The sequence below is a fragment of the Danio rerio genome, chromosome 17 (genome assembly GCF_052040795.2).
Source record: "Danio rerio strain M-AB ecotype USA chromosome 17, GRCz13ab, whole genome shotgun sequence".
Classification (NCBI taxonomy): Eukaryota; Metazoa; Chordata; class Actinopteri; order Cypriniformes; family Danionidae; genus Danio; species Danio rerio.
In genome coordinates, this window is record NC_141037.1 from 13,612,501 (window position 1) to 13,639,406 (window position 26,906).

Here is a 26,906-nt window from a genome sequence, read left to right on the forward strand (position 1 = left end):
TTCGCACACGATGCCAGAATAAGCAATGAGACCTCAGCCTCCACAACATCCAACACCAGCACCAACAGATGTCCTATTAACCTCACTCTTATCTGCTCGGCACAATATTTACATATTCTTGGTGTTCACATCCAATTTAGGTTCTCAGATCTCATACTGATTTCTAGATATGTCATCCTGTTGTAATTACCCTTATAAGTAGTGCACTAGCAAACTACAGGTCATTCTTTTTACCGAATGAGTCACATGTTCGATGCTGGAAGGACAGGCTCACGGGAGAAATGTTTCCCTGTGGTTATACTGTAACTCGCTGCCGTTACAGGAAAGCACTTTCTGCAGGGGTTTGACCGCAGCAGCACATCTGCGGCATCTCAGCTTGGATCTGAACTAAAGAAAAAGGAGAAGAAACATGCCTTACGAACAGACGTACCACAGATGGGCTTTACAAAGGGCCAAGAGAGAAGCCTACTCAAAGATATTCATGGCCTTTTAGGATTTAATATGTTCCCTGGACATGTAAATCTATAAGATATATTAGTAATTTGGGGTTAGTTTAGACAACAAACTGTAGACTAAAACAGGTTTTACTGCACCTGTTTTGATGACTGTCATTTTAAATTTAAATGATTTAAAACTTTCAAAAGACGGTGGAGCTAAAAAATCATCTGCATCAGCATAGTGGCAGATTCAAAAACAGGACTAAGGTTCAGGTAGACAAATTGATAGATAGATACACAGATAGACAGATAAATACATATTCGAAAAACAGTATGCGAGAAGTACCCGGATGACCTACTACTTCCAGTGAGATTCCGAAGTACACATTCGATGGACACTATGCTATCCCATCATGCACTGCGACAGAATTTATGAATCAGAGTAAAGTGATATTGACATTATATGCTTTATATAACACATTTTTCTTAGGGTAATGTAGTAAATTAAAATTAAAATGTAGCACATACTTTAGTAGGTGATTTCAGAAGCGTCCCATGGCTGTTTTTCTTCCAGTATTTGTCAGTATATCTTCCTTTGTGTTCAACAGAAGAAAGAAACTCAAATAGTTTTGGAACAAGTAATCAGTAACAAGTAAGGTCAGGATGAGTAAACGATGGCTCATGATTTATTAGCGAGTGCACTATCCCCTTAATGGAATGCTAACTCTACTTCCTATAACTTCTCATAAAAGAGTTTTCATTTCTGAAGGGAACTGAACTGGAATGGTTGCTTCAAATCCAACCACTCACAAGAAGCCAAACTGGAGGATGTGATACAATCCCATTCGAGCTTGACTTCCAGAAGCAATCATTCTAGACAGACATTTTGGCATGTCCGAGCATCCATTAATAATCACTAACTGCCTCCCTTGTCAAACACAAACTTGTTCACAGGAAGCTCTTCACATATCAGAGGTGTGTGTGTGTCTTCATTAGGCATGGAATGATAACCGGTTTCAAGGTTTACCGTGGTTTGGAAAAGTCAGGGTTTTAAAACTGCTCAAATTTTTTGTTTTACCATTTTGGGTTTTTTTTACAATTACTTTTAGTTTTTTAGGGCGACAGTATCTCCAGCAGAAATGAACCCTCCACATCAAGAGCACAACTTAGGCTAATTCTGAAAACGTAGCCCCATATACATTTGTGGAGATCGCAAATTATGTAGCCAGAAGTACGTATGGCTGCATTTCATCTTTAAAACATACACTACAGGAGGGTATGATGACGTTCTTTTTTGTGCTTACTAGCTGACCGTTTACCTCCATATGAAAGGCTTTTCAGCAGTTACCAGTTTGTACAGTGGTTCGCTGCTCTGGCGGACTTGTGACATGAAGCGGAGTTGACCATGACCACAAGGTTTGAATCGGGCGAAGAACGGTTCCAGAAAGTGGGTGAAACAAAAACAAAGCCAAAAAAATATTATAAACAAGTATAAAAACGTAGTAGAAAATTCAGGCCATTGCAAGGGTTTTACTTTTCTCAACACTATAGGTTCGGTTTAGGGAATGGTTGGGCGGATCAATCAGTGCTTTTGAAAACACTATCGGATGGGTTTAGGGAAGTGGGAGGGCGCAGGTCAATCGGTGCTTTGAAAACACTATTGGATGGGTTTAGGGAAGTGGGAGGGCGAAGGTCAATCGGTGCTTTGAAAACACTATTGGATGGGTTTAGGGAAATGGGAAGGGCGCAGTTCAATTGGTGCTTTGAAAACACTATCGGCTGGGTTTAAGGAAGTGGGTGGGCACGGGTCAATCTGTGCTTTTGAAAACACTGTAGGTTGGTTTAAAGAAAATGGGTGGGTGCTGGTCAATTGGTGCTTTTGAAAACACTGTAGGTTGGGTTTAGAGAAGTGGGTGGGCGCTGGTCAATCGGTGCTTTTGAAAACACTGTAGGTTGGGTTTAGAGAAGTGGATGGGCGCTGGTCAATCTGCTTTTGAAAACACTGTAGGTTGGGTTTAGGGAAGTGGGAGGGCGCTGGTCAATCGGTGCTTTTGAAAAAACTATCGGTTGGGTTTAGGGAAGTGGGAGGGCGCTTGTCAATCGGTGCTTTTGAAAAAACTATCGGTTGGGTTTAGGGAAGTGGGTGGGCGCTGGTCAATTGGTGCTTTTGAAAACACTATCGGTTGGGTTTTGGTAAGTGGGTGTGTGCGGTTCAATTAGTGCTTTTGAAAACACTATCGGTTGAGTTTAGGGAAGTGGGTGGGCGCTGGTCAATCGGTCCTTTTGAAAACACTATCGGTTGGGTTTTGGTAAGTGGGTGTGTGTGGTTCAATTAGTGCTTTTGAAAACACTATAGGTTGAGTTTAGGGAAGTGGGTGGGCGCTGGTCAATCGGTCCTTTTGAAAACACTATCAGTTAGGTTTAAGGAAGGGGATGTATGGGGGGCTCGGACGATTGGTCAGTAAGTATTTTCGATCGAGGCCTCTGGTGGATTTATGCAAGAAAAGCAGGCACAAATGGCACTTGCAAGAGAAATTTGAGATCTCAGAAAGCATACACAGTGGCCTATTTTGGATTAACGAAAACAAAACTGCAAAAAAAAAAAAACTTACCTCTTGGGACATATTTGGCGCTCTCCAGAAACTGATATAGAGGTACATTTTCAAAATGAGCCTGGGTTGCAAAAGCTACTGGTCAGCCCACAATTCAGGAAACATTTTAAAAACAAATAGCTTATAAACCAACATCCTAGCATGTTATAGACCTGAACAGTGCAGTGGGCTTTACTTTATATTCACTAAAAAGAAAGATACCCAAAGACAACAGAAGTCAATGATTTATTTGACATGTTTACTGTGCCAAAATACTTTAAATGTTAAATAGGCTGTCTTCAATTGGGAAAAAAGTTGATGTTTTTTACTCAGACATTTATGTAAAACATATTTTAGAGCAGTAATCACAATACTGTGAAACTATGATATTTTTACCCAAGGTTATCATACCATCAGAATCTTATACCAGCCTAAGCCTAGATCTGAACAGCACTGCAGGAAGTTTCTCTTTTGGTGTAAATAAGCCAGGTCAGTCTGTCTGCGTGAGGTCTGAATGAGGTCGAGACTGACAGGCACCGCCACAGGCTTCACAACCACTGCCACATCTTCAGAAAAGCCTGGGTCAAGGGCCAGGAACTTTCTTTTCACAGGCGGCTTTGCTTAAACCCTCTTGACATACGGGGACAAAAGGCACAAAGTAACAGCTAAAAAATACTTAAGACGAAACAGCATCAAATGTAACCTGACAGAATTAAAAGGCATAATTGAGGATATATTTTGAGATTTGAATGGCTTTACAGATGGCAAAGAAATAAAGCTTCCAAAAGCAGGTTTTTAAAGAGATGCTATTATTTTTGGTTCCTGAAAGTTCTTAAAAATGTATTTATTTATTAGTGTGAAGAACATATTAATGATCTATAGTAGGGCTGAACAATATATCATTTGACAAGCGATATCGCAAAGTGTGTATCTGCTATAGTCACATTGCAAAATTAGATTATTTACTAAAGGTCAAAAGATTAAATATTATTTTATATCATTGCATAGCATTATTTATACAATAAATAGAGAGCTACTTTACATTTAATTTGCTTTATTTGAACACTGTTGGACTCCCCAGAAAACCATTAACTTTTATTTTTCATTCATTTCTTGTCGGCTTAGTCCCTTTATTAATCCGGGGTCGCCACAGCGGAATGAACCGCCAACTTATCCAGCAAGTTTTTACACAGTGGATGCCCTTCCAGCCGCAACCCATCTCTGGGAAACATCCACACACACACACACACACACACACACACACACACACACTACGGACAATTAAGCCTACCCAATTCACCTGCACCACATGTCTTTGGACTGTGGGGGAAACAGGAGCACCCAGAGGAAACCCACGCGAAGGCAGGGAGAACATGCAAACTCCACACAGAAACGCCAAGTGAGCCAAGGTTTGAACCAGCGACCCAGCAACCTTCTTGCTGTGAGGGGACAGCACTACCTACTGCGCCACTGCCTCGCTAACTTTTATTTTTGCTCTGTCATATATATTTATGCTTGTAATTTATTATGTATTAAACAGTTAATCAGCCCAGTCGATGTAAATGAACGAAATATTTCCAAATAGAGCTATTCAAATCATCAGATGAAATGATATTCATATCGCAATATAGAAATCGCAGAAAAACTAAATATAGCAATGTCAGATTTTTTCAATATCGTGCAGCCCTAATATATAGCGTCCAACATTTATTAACACGGAACATCCCCGTTTCTGATGTGATGTGCCACAACATCTCTGTTGACTTCATTACACGTCATAAACAACTTGATTGTGTCAGAGATGAAAAAAAGGACAAATTCTGGAAACTCAAACTGTGGCTAAATACATTTATGGAGAGATGCTTGTAGGTGGTAACTGAAGAGCACAACTAAAAGCTTTAAACTGTCGGTGAGAACTTAAATCTCTGGAATGCTCTGTGATTTTGATGTGTACCAAGGGAGTGTAAATGGAATACCCCAAGCCAAATCTGAACTTGGGCTGTCGGGTGATATTGTGATGAAGCTCACCTCCACACTTCTAGAGGGTCAAAACAAGATTTACGCAGACAACTACTTCACCTGTGTCACCTGTGCTTTTCGGATGAAAAGAACTGTCTTAGGGACTATCACTGCAAGTAAACACCGTCCACACTGAATGTGACCAAACATTTTTTCCAAATATTTTTATTAATAAATTCTTATTCATAAGAAATATGATTGTTGTGCGATTATTACTGATATATACCGCTATGGGGCTAAGTAAGTGGTTAACCCAGCAAATGAATGCTTAAATGCTCTGTATACCTGTTCAGAAAAAGTATACAGAAATTCTGCTCCCAACTAGTCCCACTGTTGCAATATTACAACTTTTTCCTAAAGAAATTAGCTAATTTCTTTCTATATTTGGGTCTTACAGGTTTAAACAATCTTCATGGCATCGTTAATGCCAATAAATCATTACTTAAAGTATGTTTGAACTGGAAGTTGCTGAGACTTTTATTTCTAGTATGTTGATGAATTACCTATTGAAACGGAATACTGAGTAGGGGGTGTGGCTTTCTTTTTGTGCATTATTCCCTCAAAGCAAACTAATGATAAGAGGGGCGTGGCTAAGAACATTGTGGTTAAGCATCAAACTGATGTAAACAGAGAAGGATCGCCACTCCAAACGTGGAAACAAATGGTCAGTCTTTGATTGTTGATTACCAAAACAACCTTAACTTGCACAGATTAATTGTTCACTTTAAGAATAACTATGTGCACTTGCAAAATAAACGTTGTAAATTTTATTTTCATAGGCACTTTAATATTGTATTTGATGGAACTGCATTTTGTCTAAGAACAAAGGCAGATGGCTAACAAGACAAGAAAGCATTGGGTGGCAAAGTTGAATGAGATCTTTTAAAGCCTAAATGTTTAATTGATGTCATAAAATAGCTAATAAACAGTCTTTCATTTACAGCCCCCATACGCCGCAAATTGCCAAAATAGATCAAACGAAAGCCTCTTTCTCATTATCCATTTAAGAGGGCTCTTTTGTCAGTATCTAATCAGCCCTATGGGCATAGTGATACCAAGAGAGCTTTGAACGCTGTCCTTTTACAGAGGTGCCAGGAAAACAAACTGATAAGTGCAAACATGGATCTGATGGACCACAGTACTATCTTTAGACACACACAGACTGTCTGATCTAGACTGCATGCTCAAATATCATATATAATATAATGGGAGTGAATTATGGAACTGACTGAGTTTATGCATGTTATTTTGGCTGAATCTCACAAGAAATGTCCATGGAAATAATGTTTTGCATGAAGGAAAAGAAGCACATTTTACGACCAATTTATTATAAGCAAACTTCCTTCCTAAAATCTTCATCAGTATAAGGTAATGCAATTTAATAAAATAATATGGGACACTGGATCACAAATGTAGTTTTATGTTGCACAGGTATATTTTTACCAAAAATAGGGGAGAGTGGAGACGAAAGTACTACTTTCAGAGTCAATACAGAAATGAGAGTGAAATTCAATACCTTTTAAGACATTTCTTAAACTATTTTCATATATTTTAAAACCTTATAACCACGTTTAAACCGGAAACACAGGCAAAATTTTAGCTTACAGTATATTTACTAAATATTAATGTAAGAAATTAATCCAAAATTAAAACAACTAAATTCTATTAATTCTAGCTAATTTAGCAGGTTTGTGCCTATAGAACTGCAGAAGTAATGGTGTTGCCTTGGTAACTAAAGTAAACAAAGCAGCATGATGTCACATCTAGCAGGATATTCGCAGATTTAATTCAGGCAAACTTTAGCATACCATTCATTGCATAATCAAAAATGATATAAAATTTAACATCTTGCAAAATAGCATTTAAGACTTAAATACTTTTTAAGGGCCCTAAATTTCTATAAATTGATTTATCAACTTTTAATAATTTTTAAGACTCCGCGGACACCCTGATTTTTCATAAAAACCTCTTTTTAAACCTATTTTTAAAAGAACTATATTTTTGCTGTGGTTACTAACTCATAAGTGTGGTCTATTGATATCAGGTGGTATATTGAACAAATGTAGAATAACTTCAAAATAATTTCACTTTAAACATAAATTGCACTGTCAGGAAGGATGAAAGTAACACACAGGTGGGACACAACAATATTTGTTATTATTGTTAACTGCAAAATAAAAAGCATATTTTGTCCTTTATTTTTGCAAAACAAATATTAAAGAGCATTTTAATTTAAACTTTTACTTTCATCAAATGTTTTAAAAGCAATCCAACAACGCAAAATGTAAAAAAAAAATATATTTTTTTTGAATATTTTATTATTATTATTATTATTATTATTATTATTATTATTATTATTATTATTATTGGCAATATGCATTCATTTTACAAAACACCTGAATCCAAGGTTTGGCTATTAGCAGTGGGATTTAAATAACAGTGTTACTTTCGACCCACAGAAACTCCAGCCATTTAAACCTGATTTACTTTTAAACTTAAAAACTCATTGCAAACTAAAGGGTGTGTTATTGCGCTAAATAACCTGTAGATTGATCATTACTGTGACGCATAAAAAAGAAAAAACACAACTGAAAAAAGAAAAACTATATTCATTTACTTTTTGCACTCAAAAACTTTGAGAGCTAACTGAGGGACACAGTCCCGAAGTCAGGTGATATCAGGCAGCTCTGTCAAGGGTTGTATGCTGAATATGCTGTTATAGCCTGAAAAGCAAATGTTGTCAGGCTTTCGACAAAATCCCTTTGTTACTTTTATCCCACCTTTTTTTGTCCCCTCTCTTTTTGTCCCAGATTTTTTATTTTTTTTTAACGTCAAAAATTATTGGACTGTGTAAATTTCCTACAGCAAATATTACAAAACTAGTAATGTGCATTGCTAAGCACTTCATTTAGACAACTGTAAAGGTGATTTTCTTGGTATTTAGACTTTTTTTAACCCTCAGATGCAAGATTTTTAAATTATAATTATTACTGCGACCAAACATTGCCAAATATTCTAAAAATGATTTTTTTTTTTCAGCTTTTATGCCATATATAAAACTAAATTACAAAAAATGAACACTTTGACTGGGTTTGTGGTCCAGGATCACAAAAAATAAAACTATAAAATTATAATACATTTTTAAATAATAAATAACAGGCATAATTATAAGACTACTAATAAATTAAAGTTAAGCACATCAACACCTACCAAATTATCATTAATGCAGGACAATGCAATGCAAAAAGAAGGAAAATAAAGCCTATATTAAGACCTTTTACATTATGGAGTTTCCTACTTTCAAACACCCACACTATAAAAAATGCAGGGTTTCACACAATTCATTTATGTTGTCACAACACAAAATTTTTAAGTTAACTTAACACTTTTGACAAATTCATGTGGATTGAACATAAAAAATTAAGTTGTCCCAATGAAATCTCAAGAACTTGTTCAGCTCATTTTAAATAAGTGGTTTGAAGGAGCAAAACACAATATTGTTTGAGTGCATTTCAATGCAATCAAATGCAAAAGTTAAATAAAATAATATAATCAAATTATAAATAAACTCACGGCAAAGCCCATTTCCTTCCCCAAAATCTAATCTCAATATAAATGCAATTCTAAAAAGCAAAATAAGATAAACTGACAAAGTTTGGGGGATGAAATGTGCTTAACTGTTTGTATTGTTGCTTTTATATCAATATCATGTGATTCACATTTTCACATTACAAAAAAAAATCTTGTATAAGGAAACTTATTTTACCCTGCAAAAAACTGGCACAGGATTTACCAAATGCCTACACTTTAGAGGAAAGAGTTGATTTAGGTGCTTTCATTATAACTGCATGCAGTGGGTGCAGTGGGTGTAGAAATGTATGAATGATCGCTGGTCTAATTTTGCAGAAATCTGAGGCATTTTCCGCTAAGTTCAGCAGGCACAGATTGCGTGCCGCCCTGCTATTGAGGAATTACCATTCACTAGACCTTATACCCTCAGTAGAGCTAAACTACTCCTAATAAGTCAAATATAACGGAGCTAGTCCAAGACCATGTCATTTTTTATTATTCTGACACCATTCAAATTTATAGTCGCCCTCTGGAGAGCTGCATGCCAGCACAGTCTGTTTGTCTGTCAGCATAAGCGCTCTTAGGAAATTTATGAAACACGACAAACATGAATATGAGCGTCCAGTTTTCAGGGCATTCATCAAAGCATGTCCAGCTTGATTATCCGAATAGCAGTGGACACAACATTCAGGATTAACTTCTGGTTTGGCAGAACAGGGCTCAATTTAATGGCTGTATGTGCAAATCAGTTGAGCTCATTACTAAAATGTTGTGACACCACAGCATAACCCAAACCATTTTCATTGGCATCTGTCTATGCTCATGAGACACACACAGATATTATTTCTTACAAGGGAAATGCTTGTATAGATCCCATCCCTTTAAGTTGTGTCCCAGACAGTTACATTGCCTGTTAAGAGGTTAAAAAAAGATGTTTTATATAAGAAGGGTTCACTAAAGCTCAAATGTGTCAGAGTAAGGGTGCATTTGCATGACAACAATCAATGTACTCATTCATTTTCCTTTGGCTTAGTTCCTTTTATTTACCAGGGGTTGCCATACAGCATATGTTTTGCAGAACGGATGCCCTTCCAGCTGCAACCCAGTACTGGGACACTCATACACAACGGCCAATATTAGTTTATTCAATTCACCAATAGGACACCATCTTGTGGGGGAAACCAGAGCACCTGGAGGAATCCTTGCTGTGAGGCGACATAGCTAACCACTGAGCCACCGTGTGGCCCCACAACAATGTACAAAAAACCAAAAAAGCTTTTCCTTTGTGTTTTTGTAAAGTTTCACTTACAGAAGGAAGAACAATTCCCATTTATACAGATACAGACAACAAGATACAGATATAGACAACAACAAAAACGTTTTATAAATGCCAGGCCAGTAGTTGGCGATGAGAGACTATGTGAGAGACTATATAGTATAGTTTTGAAAAGTTTTTATTTTTAGGCTTCCCAAAAATTTGCTTTTGTGCAAATTAACAACCATAAAATTTACAAATTTTAGTCTAAAACCGGTGTGACAGCGCTCGCTCTGTTAAAAGTTAAGGCACACAACAATGTCCACATCACTTTCAGGCTTAAAAGGTAAATGTGAGGAATTCAAGCATGTGCTTCTTAATGCTGGACCATGTACATTTTTAACTTTAAAAGAATGTCTATAAAAATATATCAGTGATAAAATAACTTTTAGATCTTCAGGACATCTAGGTCATCAGGAGCCACATCTATTGATTTGAACTCATTTATAAGTGTTCATTTTTAATAAATTAAAAAAAAAACTATCACCATTAAGGGCAATTATAAATCACTAAAAGCCCTGGATTCAGCTAAAAAGCTTCTCTAAAAGGGATTTATAATGCAAAAATCACTTTTATAAGGGTTTAAACACAGTTGTGTGGCTACAGTCTCTAGATGTAACCAACTTCTAACGGTAAAAATGTATTAATTTTATTTTTCTAAATCTCATTTCATAAAAACAGTCTGCAGAAACACTTGGATTGGCATTCTCCCATTGTACATGTTAGTATTGATCTCTCCCTCATTAGCATAGGACCTTGGTCTTGTTTTTAAATCTGCCACTATGCTGACACACAGACATTTGTAGCTCCACCCTGTTTTAAAAAGAGCACAATCTCATTTGAATTTAAAGCGACAGTCATCAAAATGGCAATTTGGATCAAAGCTGAAAAAATTTAAGGCATGTACATCTTAGATCAGGGGTGTCCTAACTCGGCCCTGGTAGGGCCGGTGTCCTGCATATTTTAGTTCCAACCCCAATCAAACACACCTGACCCAGCTAATCAAACTCTTTCTAGGTATACTAACATTTTCCAGGCAGGTGTGTTGAAGGAAGTTGGAGCTAAACTATGCAGGACACCGGCCCTCCAGAACCGAGTTTGGACACCCCTGTCTTAGATAAACTGTAGGTGAGTGAATTAACAGGGAATTTTACATTTTCTGTGAACTATTGTGTGAAAACATGTTGTTTTCCTAGCCTAGGTGAAGTTAACCAAAAGCTAACTGAGACAAAATTATCTAACATCAAACCAACATGAACATCATGGCGGACCCACCAAAGAAACTTAAGAGGAGGGCTTCCCTGAGGAAGTTAGGAAAAAGCAAGAGACTGATTGGATACTAAACACAGATTTGTAACGAATGTATCACACTCGATAGCTCGAGCTGAAAGAAACCACTGACTGCCATGTAATGATGTTTGCTAAACACATAATAATGTAACAGGCTAGTTGGACATACTGTAGTATCTAAACAAGGTGTCAGCTTATGCCACTTCTGTCAGGTTAATCAACAAATACATGTGACTCAATTGTGCTTAAACACAAGGGAGAGTTGCAAGAGAAATTTGCATAGTGTTGCTTTAAATGTTAGGATGCATTCATTCATTCATTTTCCTTTGGCTTAGTCCCTTGTTTATCAGGGGTCACCACAGTGGAATGAACCATCAACAATTCCAGCATATGTTTTACGCAGCGGATGCCCTTTCAGTCGCAACCCAGTACTGGGAAGAACTTATACACTCTCACATTCACACACTTATACACTACGGCAATTGTGTTAACTCAATTCACTTATAGCGCATGTCTTTGGACTGTGTGGGGAAACCGGAGCACCCGGAGGAAACCCACACGAACACGGGGAGAACATGCAAGCTCCACACAGAAATGCCAACTGGCCCAGCCTGAACTCGAACCAGCAGCCTTCTTGCTGTGAGGCGACTGTTAAGATGCATAACATGAGTTAAAAAATAGGATTATACTCAAAGCTGATTAACATCTGCTATTGCATCTGAAATACAATGCAAAGTTCAGGTCTGAAGCAGGATTTTGCTGGATTTAAGCGAGTTTAATCTCAAAACATGACAAATTTGGTAAGATCGGATGCTTAAATAGTCTTCTGAAATATGCAGTATAGTGAATAAAAACAAGATAATCCTAAGTAAGTATCCTTTTTAAGTTAAAGCATCTTTTAGTTGGGGAAAGTATCCACAAAGAAAAACAAGGAAATGATTTTCAAGTATTAATTCAATTCATCTTTATGCCTCTAGCGCTTTGACACAATCTACATTGTAAAATCAGCTTAACATACAAGTTCTAGTAAATTGAAACAGTGTCAGTCCAGTTTTCATTGTGGAAGTTCAGTTTAGTTCAGTTCAGTGTAATATAATTGTTACTGCTGAAAGTCCAAACACTGAAGAGCAAATCCATCAATGTGCAGCTCCACAAATCCCAAACCAAGCAAGCCAGCGACAGTGGCAATGACATATGTAAAGCTGCATTTCACTTTTATTAAATCAAATTGAAATGCAGCTTTACATACTTTCCTGTACATTAGAATGCATCCTGTTTAATTCTATTTTTTATAAGAGGACAACAATGACATTTCATCATGATTTAAAGAGGACACCCAATAAAATGTTATCCAGTGTAACAATAGTTAAATATTGTCAGGCATATTTGTAATAAGAATCATTTTGATGACAATTTTAAATAAAACTCAATTATGGATCACAGTTCAGCCCAGAAATACTAACTAATCGTCACATTTAAATTCTAATATTGTGCTACTGTGCTTCAAACCAATATGTTTTACCCAAAGTTTTTAATATTTTATAATAACAATTAATTTAATATGACCACTTTATCTTACAAATATTTTAAGCACAGGTCAGAATCGGTTTGTTGTTTCATTTTTACCTAAAGTAAATAGTGTTGAGCATAACCGAGTACACCACATTTTGAAAATGAATATTTTTGTCCATTCCTCAGTGTATATAGGCAATGTATTTTGGTGCATTTAGATAAAACAGATTTATTAAACCAATATATTTCTTAAAATAATATTTTACTCACCAAACATATTTATAAATAGAAAGATAATACAATTAAATTCAAGCTAAATATTGCAAAAAAAATTACAACCTACAAAATTTCAACTACATTTTTCCATTTTTTTTTTTGCTTTTCTTTCTTTGTCCTGTTTTTTAAATTTGTATATAATATTTTTCTATAACATAAATTTGGATGTACTAGTTTTTGAACTGTTATTGTAAGTTATTTTGTAAGATAAGCTCCAGATTTGGCTTCACTAGACTAATCTAATGTATATGCACAAATAAAATATTGTATAGCTTCCTATCAAAATTATTGAGTTTGAACTCAAAACATGACAAATTTTGTAAGATGACTTTTAAATTACTTTTGTAAGTGACTTTTAAATGGTCTTCTAAAATATGCAGTATTGTGAAAAAATCTTAAGATAATCCTAAATAAGTACTCTCTTAAAGTTAAAGCTTCCTTTAGTTGGTGAAAGATAGATTTGCGCGCGTTATACTTACATGCTGAGCACTGTATATATCTAATATTGAACGTTCAAGATCATTAGACACTTTACTTGCATTTAACATAGCTTATATGTATATACAAACTCATAAAAAACTTTTTATATAATTAAATATATATTTATACAATAAAATAATTTATTTATGTGTACACAAAAAAAACTGATGCCTTTCTTTCACCTTAGATAAAAATTAAGATGATTAAAACCAATCTAAAATTTATAAAAATAACTAGAAGGCCATCTGGAAACCTGTCAAGACGTACTCATCCAATATCCAGACCAAATCCAAAACTAGGGAGTTCAGCTAGTTTTTGGAGTACATCAGTATCATATTTTCTGAATATTATAACCATCCAACCAACACTGCATCCTCCTAAAGTGCTGGATTTTGTAGATAAACACGCCTCAAAAAAATCATATCAGGAGATTTATTCCGACACACAAAAACCTGGCAGCTTTCCTTCCCAAATGCCTACAATTTAGAGAAAAGAGGTGCTCGCATATTTGGCAGCTGTGCATATCCAGTTCTTGCAAAGTTCATCTTTCAGAATCTTTTAGCATAAAATTTCCACTAAATTTGAGGCGCACACATTCCTTGATAAATTTGATTAGGGCTCGCGGTTTTCCCTGGAAATGCACATTTGATGCGTGCTACACGAGTCAAAAGCTATCAGTCCATTCATTTAGGAGACTAGAGGAGGAAAAAAGCCACAAGAGAAAAGATGAGCTGGCCACATTAAAAAGCACAAATTCTCCCCTTGATTTCAGTCTCACACTTTCCCCTCCTTTCCTCCTACTCTTTCACTTTCAATAAAATAAGAATACTTTTTACATCTGTTGTAGCTAAAAGTTCAAACGGCTGCTAATCCCCAGTAACTTGACTCAGATTTCTCAACAACATACTTCATACTGCTGGCACTGAACATTTTCACGTCGCAGACGTCACCTTTTACTATTACTACTACCAAAGGGGTTGCGTTATATCTGAGAGCTATTCATAAGCACAAACTGTTTTCGTTTGACTAATCTGGTCTCATTGTTTAGATGGATTTAGACAGATCTGACCATCAGCATCTGGTTTGCGTGTCTAAGAATGCACTGCGTCAAAAGAAGAGGGAAGCCCCTGTATGTACGTCAGAGCAAGGACAGAGTCTCCTGTTCACACCCCAAATTCACAGTCAAAACAACACTTTCAGAGCGGTTTGTGTTGGTGAGAGCGAGCATTGCATTGTATAAATCCACTGATTGACAGATGAAGAGGTACAGGTAGGCACTTTCAGTATAATCACTACCAGAGCAGTGAAAAGCTTTGGAAAATCTGGGGTCCCACAAACCTTCTTCTTAAGCACAACCTTGCATTCAGTAAGTGATAATTAGCGGTTCGGATGGACAGCAATGCACCTCCTGTCGTTTCACTGTTGGATTAAAAGAGGCTTTGGCTTTCATGTAGTCATCTGTGCCACACATTTAAAAGCACATTTGCTTTTTAAAGCAGCCCCAGGTTATGTTTCCCCTCAATAAATGGATTATAGAAAAAATGCATAACATCTGTAACTTCCCTGACGGGACTTATAAAGTATTCTCTCTGTTTGTTTGCCGGTCTGTCTGTCAGCTGGCACTCCCTCTGTGTAATGCAATCTGTCTATTTATATATATATACCTATTCCACGGTGGAAACAAAGTGCTAGTATCATAGGGTAATTCTTAAAAATAGATATTTATCATCTTTCTGTTGCCCTATCGATCAAGTATCATAAGGTAATACTCTTAATTTGTTACTACTACTTGTTATTGAACAATCTATCTATCCATCCATCCATCCATCCATCGTAGAAAATGATAGTATAATAAGGTTATAATTTTGTACTTAAAAAGAGCACCATATCCATTCATACATGTATAAATACTACACTGGGACCAATTATGGTATCATAAGGTAATATTATAGTACTATAATGTCATATCTGCTTATATATCTATACTATATATCTCTCTATATATGTACCAGAACCTTGATAGAACCGGAAATATGCTATCATTAAGTAATACTATGATACTCTACAAAAAAAATATATATATATACCATACACTACCCTCCATCTATCAATACTGTGATGGAACAAAGATGTGATATCACAAGGAAGCTAATACTATACAGATTAAAAACATAAATATAGTACCAAATTACCAAGTTCATGTATGAATCAATCTTCCATCCATCCATGGTGGATGATGGTATAATAAGGTAATGCTCTTGTACTTAAAAATAGCATTATATCTATCTATACAGGTATAAATACTAAGGTGGAACCAACGATGCTATCATAAGGTAATACTATGGTATATGACACATCTTATCATCTATTTACCTTATCTCTCTCTCTCTCTCTCTGTATATATATATATATATATATATATATATAAAATATATATATATATATATATATATATATATATATATATATATATATATATATATATATATATATATATATATATATATATATACATATATATACACACACACACACACACACATCAGAGCTTTGATAGAACCAGAATTATGGTGTCATAGGGTAATATATGGTACTTTACGAAAAACAAAAAATAGCACCATGTATCATCCATCTATCAACATATGTATGAATACCTTGTAGAAACCAATGATGGTATCATAAGGTAATACTATAGTACTATGGCACATCTGCTCATCTATGTACTGTATATATCTCTATGAATCAAAACTTTGATAGAACCATGATTAGGCTATCATAATGTAATATTATGGTACTCTACAAAAACAGTCTCTATCCATCCATGGAAGAAAATGATAGTATAATAAGGTAATACTATTGTACTTAAAAATAGCATAATATCTTTCCATATATGTATAAATAATATGGTGGAACCAATGAAGAAATCATAAGGTAATACTATGATATTTGGCACATCTGTTCATCTATTTACCTCATATATCTCTCCATATATACATCAGAGCTATGATAGAACCAGATTTATGGTGTCATATGGTAATACTATGGTACTTTACAAAAGGAAATAGAAGAATGTTCATCCATCTATCAATATATGTATGAATATTTTGGTGGAGCCAATGACATAAGGCAATACAATTGTACTATGGCACTCATCTAGCTGTACTGTATATCTTTCTATATTTGTACCAGAACCTTGATAGAACCAGAATTATGCTACCATTAAGTAATACTTTGGTACTAAATAAAAAGTACAATACACTCTCCATCATCTATCCATCCATCAATACTGTGCCGGAACATAGGAAGCTGAAACTTTACAGATTTAAAATATAAACTTAGTACCAATTGACCAAGTTCATATTCAAATCTATCCAAGCACCATGGCTCATCCATCCATTAACCGTTAATACATTGGACCCAAGTGTTTGATAAAGCAACACTACGGTACTTCTATGTAAACAGTGGTTCCATATTTCACAACACAGATGTCCTTGCTATAATTTTTCCTCATCATATGACCAGAAATACACTTAAAAGTGAGTGAATGAACTAAATGAGCCATTACCTGTGTCTGCTCGCCGCCCTCGCCCCGTTTAAGGGCTGATTCTGCGTCTGTGTGCCCGTGTACAGGTTATACTGCTGAGGATACGAGGCGCTCCAGACACCTCCACACAAACCCAGCACCAGCACCGATATCAACACAACTGCTCCATCCATCACTGAAACGGCGTCTAAAACGACTTATCAGCCCTCAACTCTCTTTTTATTCCACACAGACGGCGTTTCTTGGGCTCTACAGGAGTTTTCTCCTCACTCCCAGAAAGTTTCGTACTATCGATCCATAACGCAGAAGCAGAGCGCCGCTTTTCCAGAAGTGTCGGATAAATCTCTCGAGTCGACTCGTAACGGCGCTTTGCCTCCTTTCGCGCTGATAAAAACAAGCTACACTCCCTCTATACTTCTTCCGAAATGGTTTTTAATATTTTGTCGGTACATCCAATCAAAGCAATCCGGAGGCTTCCTGAAATCTGGAGGAGTTTTCTTGGAAGGGAGATGCAGCGAGTTTGGAGTGAGGGGAGCCAGTGCGCACTCCTGAATCCCCAAAAACACACGCATACACACAATCTCTCTCTCTCTCTCTCTCTCTCTCTCTCTCTCTCTCTCTCTCTCTCTCTCTCTCTCTCTCTCTCTCTCTAATTCCCTCCCATCTAAAACCCTCCCTCAATCCATTAAACAAACAAAAGTATATACTTCAAATTTGGTATTAATAAATAAAATAATAATGTTCTTTTTTTTGGTGCAGCTAAGCTAGCTATGTGCAAAAATCAATTTGCTGCTTGTTCAAACTACTTATTTAAAGAGTTGAATCAACACACTTCTTGCTGTTTTTTTAAATAACTTATTTGTTTAATGTTAAACCACTTTAAGGGTCACAAAACTTCAAAACACATTTTTGAGATTAACAGTCATATATGTCAATATGTGTCCCACGCTGCAAAAACATTATAAGGACACAAATATAAAATTTTTTTTGAAAAGTGAAAATTGGTTTGTTTTTGCATTATTTAAAGAAAATTTGTTCTTCCGGTTTGAAAAGAAATTGATGCAACGTCACAGCGATTAGATCCTTGTGTAAATTCCAGCTTGTAGACTGGCTGTCTGTACCTGCAAATACAACGTGACGTCTTTGAGTTTTCAGCATTAATTCATGAAAAAGACTTGGTTCAAACCAATCAGCACGCTTTATTGTGAATTAGGTGAAACTTCATTAACATGCATGATAGCTTCGAAAACTGTTTTTACCTGTTACAGCGTTCAGATGGCAGAGAAACGCCACGTTGTGTTGCCAACTGTAATTGAAACAAGAGGAAGAATTGTTTGGAGACATGGGTCGTCAATGTTGTGTTTATAAATGTGCTGCAACGAAGATTTTTTTTTCAATTCCCCGATATGAGAGAGCAGCTGGACTTGCGTGTGGATTACAGTGGTCTGCTAACACGCATAAAAAATATGTTTGTAAAGAACAATTTTTCCGAGAGCTTTTTGCATCTTGCAATGGTGAAATCAAGATTTGCCACTCCTCTTCTTTAAAAAAGACACAGTTCCAGTTGGTGTTGATTGTCCTACAGATTTGGTAAGTGAGCGATCTATGTTCTTTATGTTTCTTCAGAGGCAAAGTTAGTTCATGTCGTCAGCAGTACTCTTTCAGTATTTAAAGACAGACCTTAGTCAAAGGTCCCGTTTACACTGTCAGGTCTTGATGCCCAATTCCGATTTGTTGCCTATATCTAATTAGTTTGACTGTCTGTTTACAAGTTGTTTTAATTGTGACCCATATCCAATTCATGGGTTTACACTTGCCATACCATTTACAATGTCGCGCATGCATAAAGGCGGGTTCTAGCATCTGTGCCATGATGATATGTATAATCCATTTATAAATAATATTGTTTTGTTTGCGTCTAACCATCCACACAAAATATTCTTCCTATTTTGTTGCTGTCGTACCGTGGATAATTTCTCAAATTGTCATTAAACGTGAAGCTGACAAATTACTAGATAGAATAAGAATTTAATCGGTTGTCATCAGTTAAACAAGCCGAGTCCTTGCCAGAAGCGGCCCGGACTTTACACAGACTCAGGCCAGATATGGTTTACAGGAATAGGGCCAGTGCTTTACAGCCGTATAACAAACGCATGTGCGAGCGAGCTGCGGGCCCTACTCGGCCCGGATAACACTCGCCGATGCAGAGTCGGAGCCAGAGGCGCTGGAGGGCAGCCAAGCTCAGGTCGATTGCTACCTGCTAGCCACAATGGAAGAAATTGTCTTGTTTTTAGTTTTGCGAAATATGCGAAGTGTAGAATAAGCAGTGAATGGTTCAGCCCAGATTTACCCCCAAGCAGTTTATGTAATGGTATGGCCCTGATGTGTGTGTGTGTGTGTGTGTGTGTGTGTGTGTGGTTGGAAGATGTAGCCTTTGCCTGTGTGGGCACTGGTGTTGGAGAGAATAAAGTTGTTCTATGTGTAGCCCGCAGTGGGTGTATTAATAGCGACAAAAAGCAAAAGTTACAACACGTTTACAACACATTACAAAAACTTTAAAACGGTTTTGAGGCGGAGGTGGGAAAGGGCCGTCATCGCAGCCTGTTCTTATGGTTTAAATGCTTTATGATGCCCTCCACCATTCAGCGGAATGTGTGGGTACGAGAAGGATCCCATGTCTGGTGGGAGCAAAATGTGGCGACTGACCACTTGCCTCCTCTGTGTTTCCTCTGATGTTGTTTACCGCGTCGGCATCTCCCCATACACTCTTCCTCCTACGTCATTAAACCGCGGAGAAGCACCACATTGCGCAAGCTTGATGATGTACAGAACGGAATGCCTCAGTAAATCTGATCTGCCTGTTTACATGACAGTCGCATTGTCACATATCCGATCTATATCTGATTTATTTCCACATATGAAAGGGGCCTGAAACCGATCTCTGAATATTCGAATGTATGCGTTTTTTTCGTGTTTACACAGTCATAGAACAGATCCGATCTGTGTCACATATGAGCAAAAAATCGGAATTGGGTCACATTTAACTGGCAGTGTAAACGGGGCCAAAATGATTTCTAAGTTACTAAGTTTACATACGTTAATATCACTACAATATTATGGACTGAAAGATCCACTATAAATGCTGCTCTCTGAATGTAAACATCACAATCTAACTATTACCATCGTGTAGGATTTTCGTCGCATTTTGTGACAGGATAGTCTATACACACACGGCTTTCTGATACTATTCTCTGCACCTACCGAGGGCATTTAAGTAACAGAGAAACTGAGTTGTTTTTCTCTCTCATATGAGATGCGGTATCAAACATTCCATTAAAACAACACTCTTCCAGCAGTTCCTCGCATCCAATATCTTGTTGGTCACAGGGGGCATGCATGAAATGTTCCTGAATAAAAGTGAAATTGCCAAACTGCAGTTAAAGTCCACAAATTAATAATTTGGCAAATAATTTGATAACTATCCATTTAACATAGTCACTGTCTATCTCCCTTGTGTTTGTTTTGCCTCTGTGAAAATTTGTGTGTGCATGTACTAAAACTCCCCTTTTCGTGCAAACCCTTGCATTTTTCACCACTTGACACTCCCACCAAAACAAAGCTGGACTCAGCAAAAATAACTAGTAAAATAATATTTACTGTCATTATGGCAAAGATAAAAGAAATCAGTTATTAGAGTTTAATCATTAAAACTAGTATGTTTAGAAGTGTTGAAAAAACAGAACTGTTAAACAGAACTAAGGGACAAAAATAGAAAATAATTACAATTTAACAGGAGGGCTAATAATTCAGACTTCAATTGTGTGTGTGTGTGTGTGTACATAGCAGATATAAATTAATAATAAAAATTTTTAGAAATATAAATAATAATGCAATAAATAATAAACAGTATATTTAACAATAAACATATTTCTCTCTCTCCCCTGGAAACCCTCCCTCCTGTCCACCGATGACAGAATCGCAGCCATTTATGCTTAAAAATCCAACGGGACCGCGAGTGCGAAATGCGAAGTCAGTGGTGATTATGAAATCTCTGTGACACACAATGGAGAGCAGCGCTGATTGAAACCACATGGGCTCTCGATAGTATGGCTGATGTCCCACATCTGATCTGTGTTGTGGTTATACTTTAGGTGCATGAAGAGAGAGGCTTTTGTGCTTTTGAGAGGCCACTTCAGAGTTTGGCTTTTCTGCGCAGTTGTTCTTGTCATAATTCTTAGTTTTGTTGAGGTTTGGTTAGATCAGGGGTTTTCAGGCTTTCTCTATAGGGGACCACAAATATGAAGAGCAACTCTGCAAAGGACACTCATCCAAACATTTTAATGGGGTTTTAGACTATAGTTTTTGGTTTAAAAAAAAAAAAAAAAAAAAAAGCAAAAATTAATAAATTATATATATATATATATATATATATATATATATATATATATATATATATATATATATATATATATATATATATATAAAATAAAGTTACAATTACTTTTTATGTACTGTATTTAATAATTAGTAAATTTATTTTTATAGTTATTTTTTAATTTGATGTAATAGATTTTAATTTGATGCTTTTTTAATGGAATTTTTTTTTTTAAATCTTTTTTTTTTGTATATTTTAATCAGATGTTTATGTATTTATTTGAAGCACATTTGGATCATTTATTTATTTGAGAATGATTAAATAGATATAATTAATTAAATATAATATAATTAAATATAATATTTGACAATAAAATATAAACATATTATATTTAAAAATCATTCGTTTTTTTTTATTATTTTATAATTTTCTCCAAATATTTTCATGGATTTTTTCCCTGTTTAATTAAACTTTAATTACTATTTTAAGATGATTGTTACAACTACATTGTTTGTATGAAACTTAAAGTTTCCCCTTAACTCTCCCAATATTGTAACAAAACATTTATACATCAAAGTAGTATTTATTCAACTGTATTAATTAAAATAAGTTAAATAATCAATTACATCAATCAGCAAAGCTACTGAGAATAATCAATTTTACAAAAAAAAAGAAAAAAAAGGAAAAAAAAAAACTCACTGAAAACTCACTTTAATACACTCAATTACGAAAATGTACAAAAATATTTATTATTATCATGTGGAATAGCTGGAATAATACTAATATAAAACAATAAATATAAAATATTTTTTTAATTAGATAATATTTGGTGGAACAGTGGCTCAGTGGTTAGCACTGTCATCTCACAGCAAGTAAGTTGCTGGTTTAAGTCCCGGCTGGGTCAGTTGGCATTTCTGTTTGGAATTTACATGTTCCCCCGGTCGTTGGGTTTACTACAGGTGCTCCGGTTTCCTCCACAGTCCAAAGACATGCGCTGTAAGTGAATTGGATGAACTAAATTGGGTGTGTAAGTGTGAATGCAAGAGTGTGTGGGTGTTTCTCAGCACTGGCTTGCGGCTGGTAGGGCATCCGCTGTGCTAAACATATGCTGGAATAGTTGGCGGTTCATTCCTCTGTGGCGACCCTTGACAAATAAGGGACTAAGCCAAAGGAAAATTAATGAATTTATAGTTGATATTTTACTAAGAGCTGAGATTCACTCTAGGCTTCAAGTCAGACGGCGATTCTTTTTTTTCACTTCGTCCCCCTTTTTTTAAAACTTATCTGTAATGTTTATGCTGATTAGAGGATTTGCACTGACGAATCAAAAATAGTTCTCATTTGCCGTAAATGTCAGCCAACTGTGTGCTATTTAAATAAAAAGTTAATGGCCTCTATTTTAAAACAGACCTCAGATGAATGTTTAAAGAATGTTTCTCACTGCTTTATCTTTGAAAGATCTATCTTTTCCACTCCTTTGAAGCCCTACAGCTGTGAAAAACTATTTGTTACACTTTCCAAAAGCGGGGCGGCTTTGGGGCGAAAAAAAGAGAGAGGCAGAAAATAGCAAAGCAGCTCTCCTGTTCTTCAGTAGAGGAATGTAAACCAAACATTTGTGGTTTTGAGGACAACAGAAAACTGCATTAAAAAATGAGGAAACTCAATACACCCACACAGAGGAGTGAACTGTAATGTCTGTAAGCGTACAGTATGTGTCAAACAACAGGCCAAGAGCTTTTCTGCTGTCATTCATGTGAAGCATTTCAGTAATTTTCTCCATTCCACCACAACCACCTGTAACGGTGCCCTAAGTCGACCTCAGGCACCACACAGACCCCCAACTGGCCTAATTTACCCCCTTCCAGCAAACTCTCGCATGTTCAGGCAAGAGCTTAACACCGGGAGCTTGATTACTACTCAGGCTCATTGGAAAAAATGCACCTCCACCAACATTTTTGCCTCCTTAAATGTACATATGCATATCGTACCATTCAGATTTCGGCTGGATCAAAAAAACTTTTGGTAAAACCCCAAAAAGTGGGCAAATGATTTCATAATATAGAGCCATTGTGTAAATTGTCTTCCTAAAACACTTTTACTATAGTAAAGCTGTGTAAAATACTTGATTTGAGTACTCTACTTAAGCAATATTTTAGGGGATTCACATTTAAGTACAACTTAAAACTACCATATATACTAAAGTTGCCAGAACAATTTCTTTTAGATGGCAATAGAAAGTCATGATCAAAAAGTTATAAGAACACGTTTTTTTTATTAGTGCTATCAAATAATTAATCACATCTAAGATAGTTTTTTTGTTAAGATAAGTTTGTATTTACAATATGTACATGAAGAGGTATCATACCAATCAAAAGTACACTGTGGGGTACCACAAGGCTAAGTTCTTGGTCCCTTACTTTTCAGACTATATATGCTACCGCTAGGTTTGTTAAAAAAAGAGTTAAGGTGCATCCCAAATCACATACTTACGCACTATTCGACACCATTTTGTAGTAGAAATAGTGTAACAAGTGCATTCACACTGAAAACTCTAAAAAATAATAAGTGCATTTTAATTACCCAGACGATGCACTCAACCGGTAAAATGAAGTGTGAAATGATAGACACTTTACGCACTCAGCGCTCATAGTTTTGCTCACGTAGAGAAAGGGGCGGAGCTTTTGGGCACACATGTTGGATTACTTTATTTATTTTGGATTGTGAAAGCAGTATTCTCCCAGGGGAGTGATTCTAGCACCTCCCGATGGTGAATGTGTTTATAGTCATGGAAGTTATTATTTGGTAGTTTGGTCATTTATCTAGCTTATTTGACAACTGTCAAGCATCATCAGGGAAACAGATTGAATTTCCACTTAGTAAAAAAAACATTAGCGTTCCATTTGGGACAACTCTACATACATATACTGTGCTGTTGAGTGTGTAAGTGCATAAGTACATACTGTAGTGCATTAGTGTATAGTGTGCCATTTGGGATGCAGCTTTAGTTTCCACTGCTATGATCACGGCTGGACTGGTACAAAACATAAAATAAAATAAAAAAAAAATCGGCCCTGGCATTTTGAGACAGAGCGGCCACTACATTCAATCAAAATGCTACCCATCTGTGCATGCCCTTGAACATGTTCACCAACCCCTATTCTGTAAAAGCACAAAAGCCATATATAGGAAATAATGAGAGTTGACCAATTAAAAAAAGGTGCCTGCTGACGCACACAGTTAATGTTGATTATCAAAATAAAGATAAATAATAAAAGCAATGTGTCAGAGACCCTTAAAAAATGTTCAACTCAACAATAGCTATGTTTCCATCCACCTATTTTTATGCGCATTTTGTATATGCACATAAAAAACGGTTGATGGAAACGTCATAATGCACATAAATTTTGTAAATGCACATAAAAACGTATGCGCATAACTGAGTAGGATAAACTTTTTATTCAATAATAAAAGATGCGCATAAACTATGATGGAAACACTTTACCCGCACAAATTTCAGTATGCGCATTATAAAAGGTCATGTGATTTTGTTATAAGAGATTATGTGATGATGAAAATGTGTGTAAATGGACAAACCAGCAGGATGAGCACACTGTAGAACATCTAAACTGTTGTTTTGGTCATTCTAAACATCTTACTGTTTAAGTATTAGTGTTATTATATTTTTAATGACCTTCAGAATCAAGAGAGTATGTGCTCCGCGCGTCTGACAACTTATTAACAAACTTCAGCTTGTTCAAAATGCAGCTGCTAGAGTACTTTATAGCACAAAGAAATATGATCATATTACTCCAGTTCTTTCATCATTGCATTGGCTCCCTATTAAACGTTATATAATATTTTTACATTTTATTGACTACCTACAATGCCCCGAACAGCTCCATATTTGAGGGAGCTCCTATAATAGCTCCTATTATAACCGCTCACGTCCACTATGCTCAATTAATTCTGGACAATTGTTTATTCCCAGAATATCATCTGTAGGCAGTAGATCCTTGTCATATCTGGCACGTAAACTCTGGAACAGCCTTCCTAGCACAGTTTGGGAAGCAGGCACACTCTGTCAGTTTAAAACTAGATTAAAGACACATCTCTTTGCATTAGCATACACATAAAACACAAAAAGCTTTTGAAACCCAAATCCTCTAAAGGACTTCTAGTCTGCATTAATTAATAATTGATTCAATCTCAAAACCCACCATGATATTTTAATATGGAAAAATTAGTAAAAAAAAAAATTTATCCATTCAAAGCAGTCAAAAATATATGGTGAGCTGCTTTTTGGATTTTGCGATTTGATATGCACAAAATGAGGCTCGAAGTGCTTTTTGTGGGATGCTGGCTGTAACTGTGATAATTTTTTGTTGAAAAAGATACTCTTCTTTTTTTAGAAGAGAATATGATCAACCTTTGATCAAGCCCCATCACATCGCGGTAAATTCCACTGCTAGTGTATTGTCATAAGAAACTAACTAGCTTTTTTGATCGACTATTACAAGCTGGGAAAGCGTCAGATAAATATGCCAATTAACGTTTTTGCTGAATAGATTTAATATTTACACATTTGCTTGAGGAAGGAATGATGGGGGTAGTTACATTACTGTACATTACTATTTTCCATAACATCTATGCCCTTCCATAACATTAGGTGACAGATAGCAGATAGCACTATAGCTAATTATTGATTAGCAATCTGTCAACGTTTAGATGTAAAAAATATGGGACAACAAATAGCTTCAAATGATAGAATACATAGTAAACATTAGAAAATACCAACAATAAAATAAAAGTTTTAGCCTATTAAAATCAATGGCCTATACAGAAAATAAATAAAGCTACAAAATCTATTTCACTTTTGATTGTATTTGCATATTGATTAAAGTTACTATAGTTATTTAGTGAAGAGCAGCAAATGAATCTCTCATTGTGTTTTGTTTGAATGCACAGATCTATAATGAAGCATTCAACTTCTTTAGTAACTGTTTGTGCTTATTTAAGAGAAAATTATTTAAATTATTTAAATAAAACACGCAGGATGGAGCAAAAAAAAAAAAAAAACACTTTTCCGACGGCCCCTAGCTAAGAGATTCACTCAGCGCGAGCTCTACTGGCTAAAAGCAGATTGTGAGGGCTCAAACGGAGCAGTGCTTGTAATGTCGAGCGAAAAAAAAGAAAAAGACAGCTGTGAAACATAACCAGCAGTCTTTTTGTAGGAGACACACTTTAGATCTTTTTAGGGTGAGAGGTTTTTGAGTTATTGTCGTCTATCGTACTGGTTTTGATTCACCGCAATGTAAATATAGCTGCAGCTAAGTGACGTTGCGTGACCCACCTGTGTTCACACAGTTTGAAAACCCTGAATTAGGACAACGGGAGCAGAGGACACTTTAATAAAGACATTATAATGTGAACGCCGTCCATGCCTATGTTAGTCTGTTTTTCATCATCCTAAGGTTTCCATAATCCTGGACCAGGCTGT

General features: G+C 36.0%; 1 protein-coding gene and 1 long non-coding RNA gene across 5 annotated transcripts in view; both read right to left on the minus strand.

Moving 5' to 3' along the window:
- Window positions 1-4,638, minus strand: part of LOC147839939 (uncharacterized) — a 4,822-nt gene extending 184 nt beyond the window's left edge. The window contains exons 1-4 of the long non-coding RNA XR_015513111.1: window positions 2,847-4,638; window positions 2,557-2,729; window positions 2,269-2,497; window positions 1-2,151 (exon numbers count right to left, since the gene is read on the minus strand). The exon at window positions 1-2,151 is cut by the window's left edge and continues 184 nt beyond it. This is a non-coding gene — a long non-coding RNA (uncharacterized LOC147839939). The remainder of the gene's footprint in view (window positions 2,152-2,268; window positions 2,498-2,556; window positions 2,730-2,846) is intronic.
- emilin1b (elastin microfibril interfacer 1b) overlaps window positions 1-26,906 on the minus strand; it is a 181,960-nt gene that overhangs the window by 41,207 nt on the left and 113,847 nt on the right. The window contains exon 1 of one of the 4 annotated variants that reach the window (XM_087289503.1): window positions 17,056-17,592. The exons of 2 other annotated variants lie outside the window; for them this stretch is intronic. In XM_087289503.1, coding sequence (XP_087145629.1) covers window positions 17,056-17,207 — 152 coding nt within the window. In that variant the 5' untranslated portion in view covers window positions 17,208-17,592. 4 annotated transcript variants of the gene reach the window in all.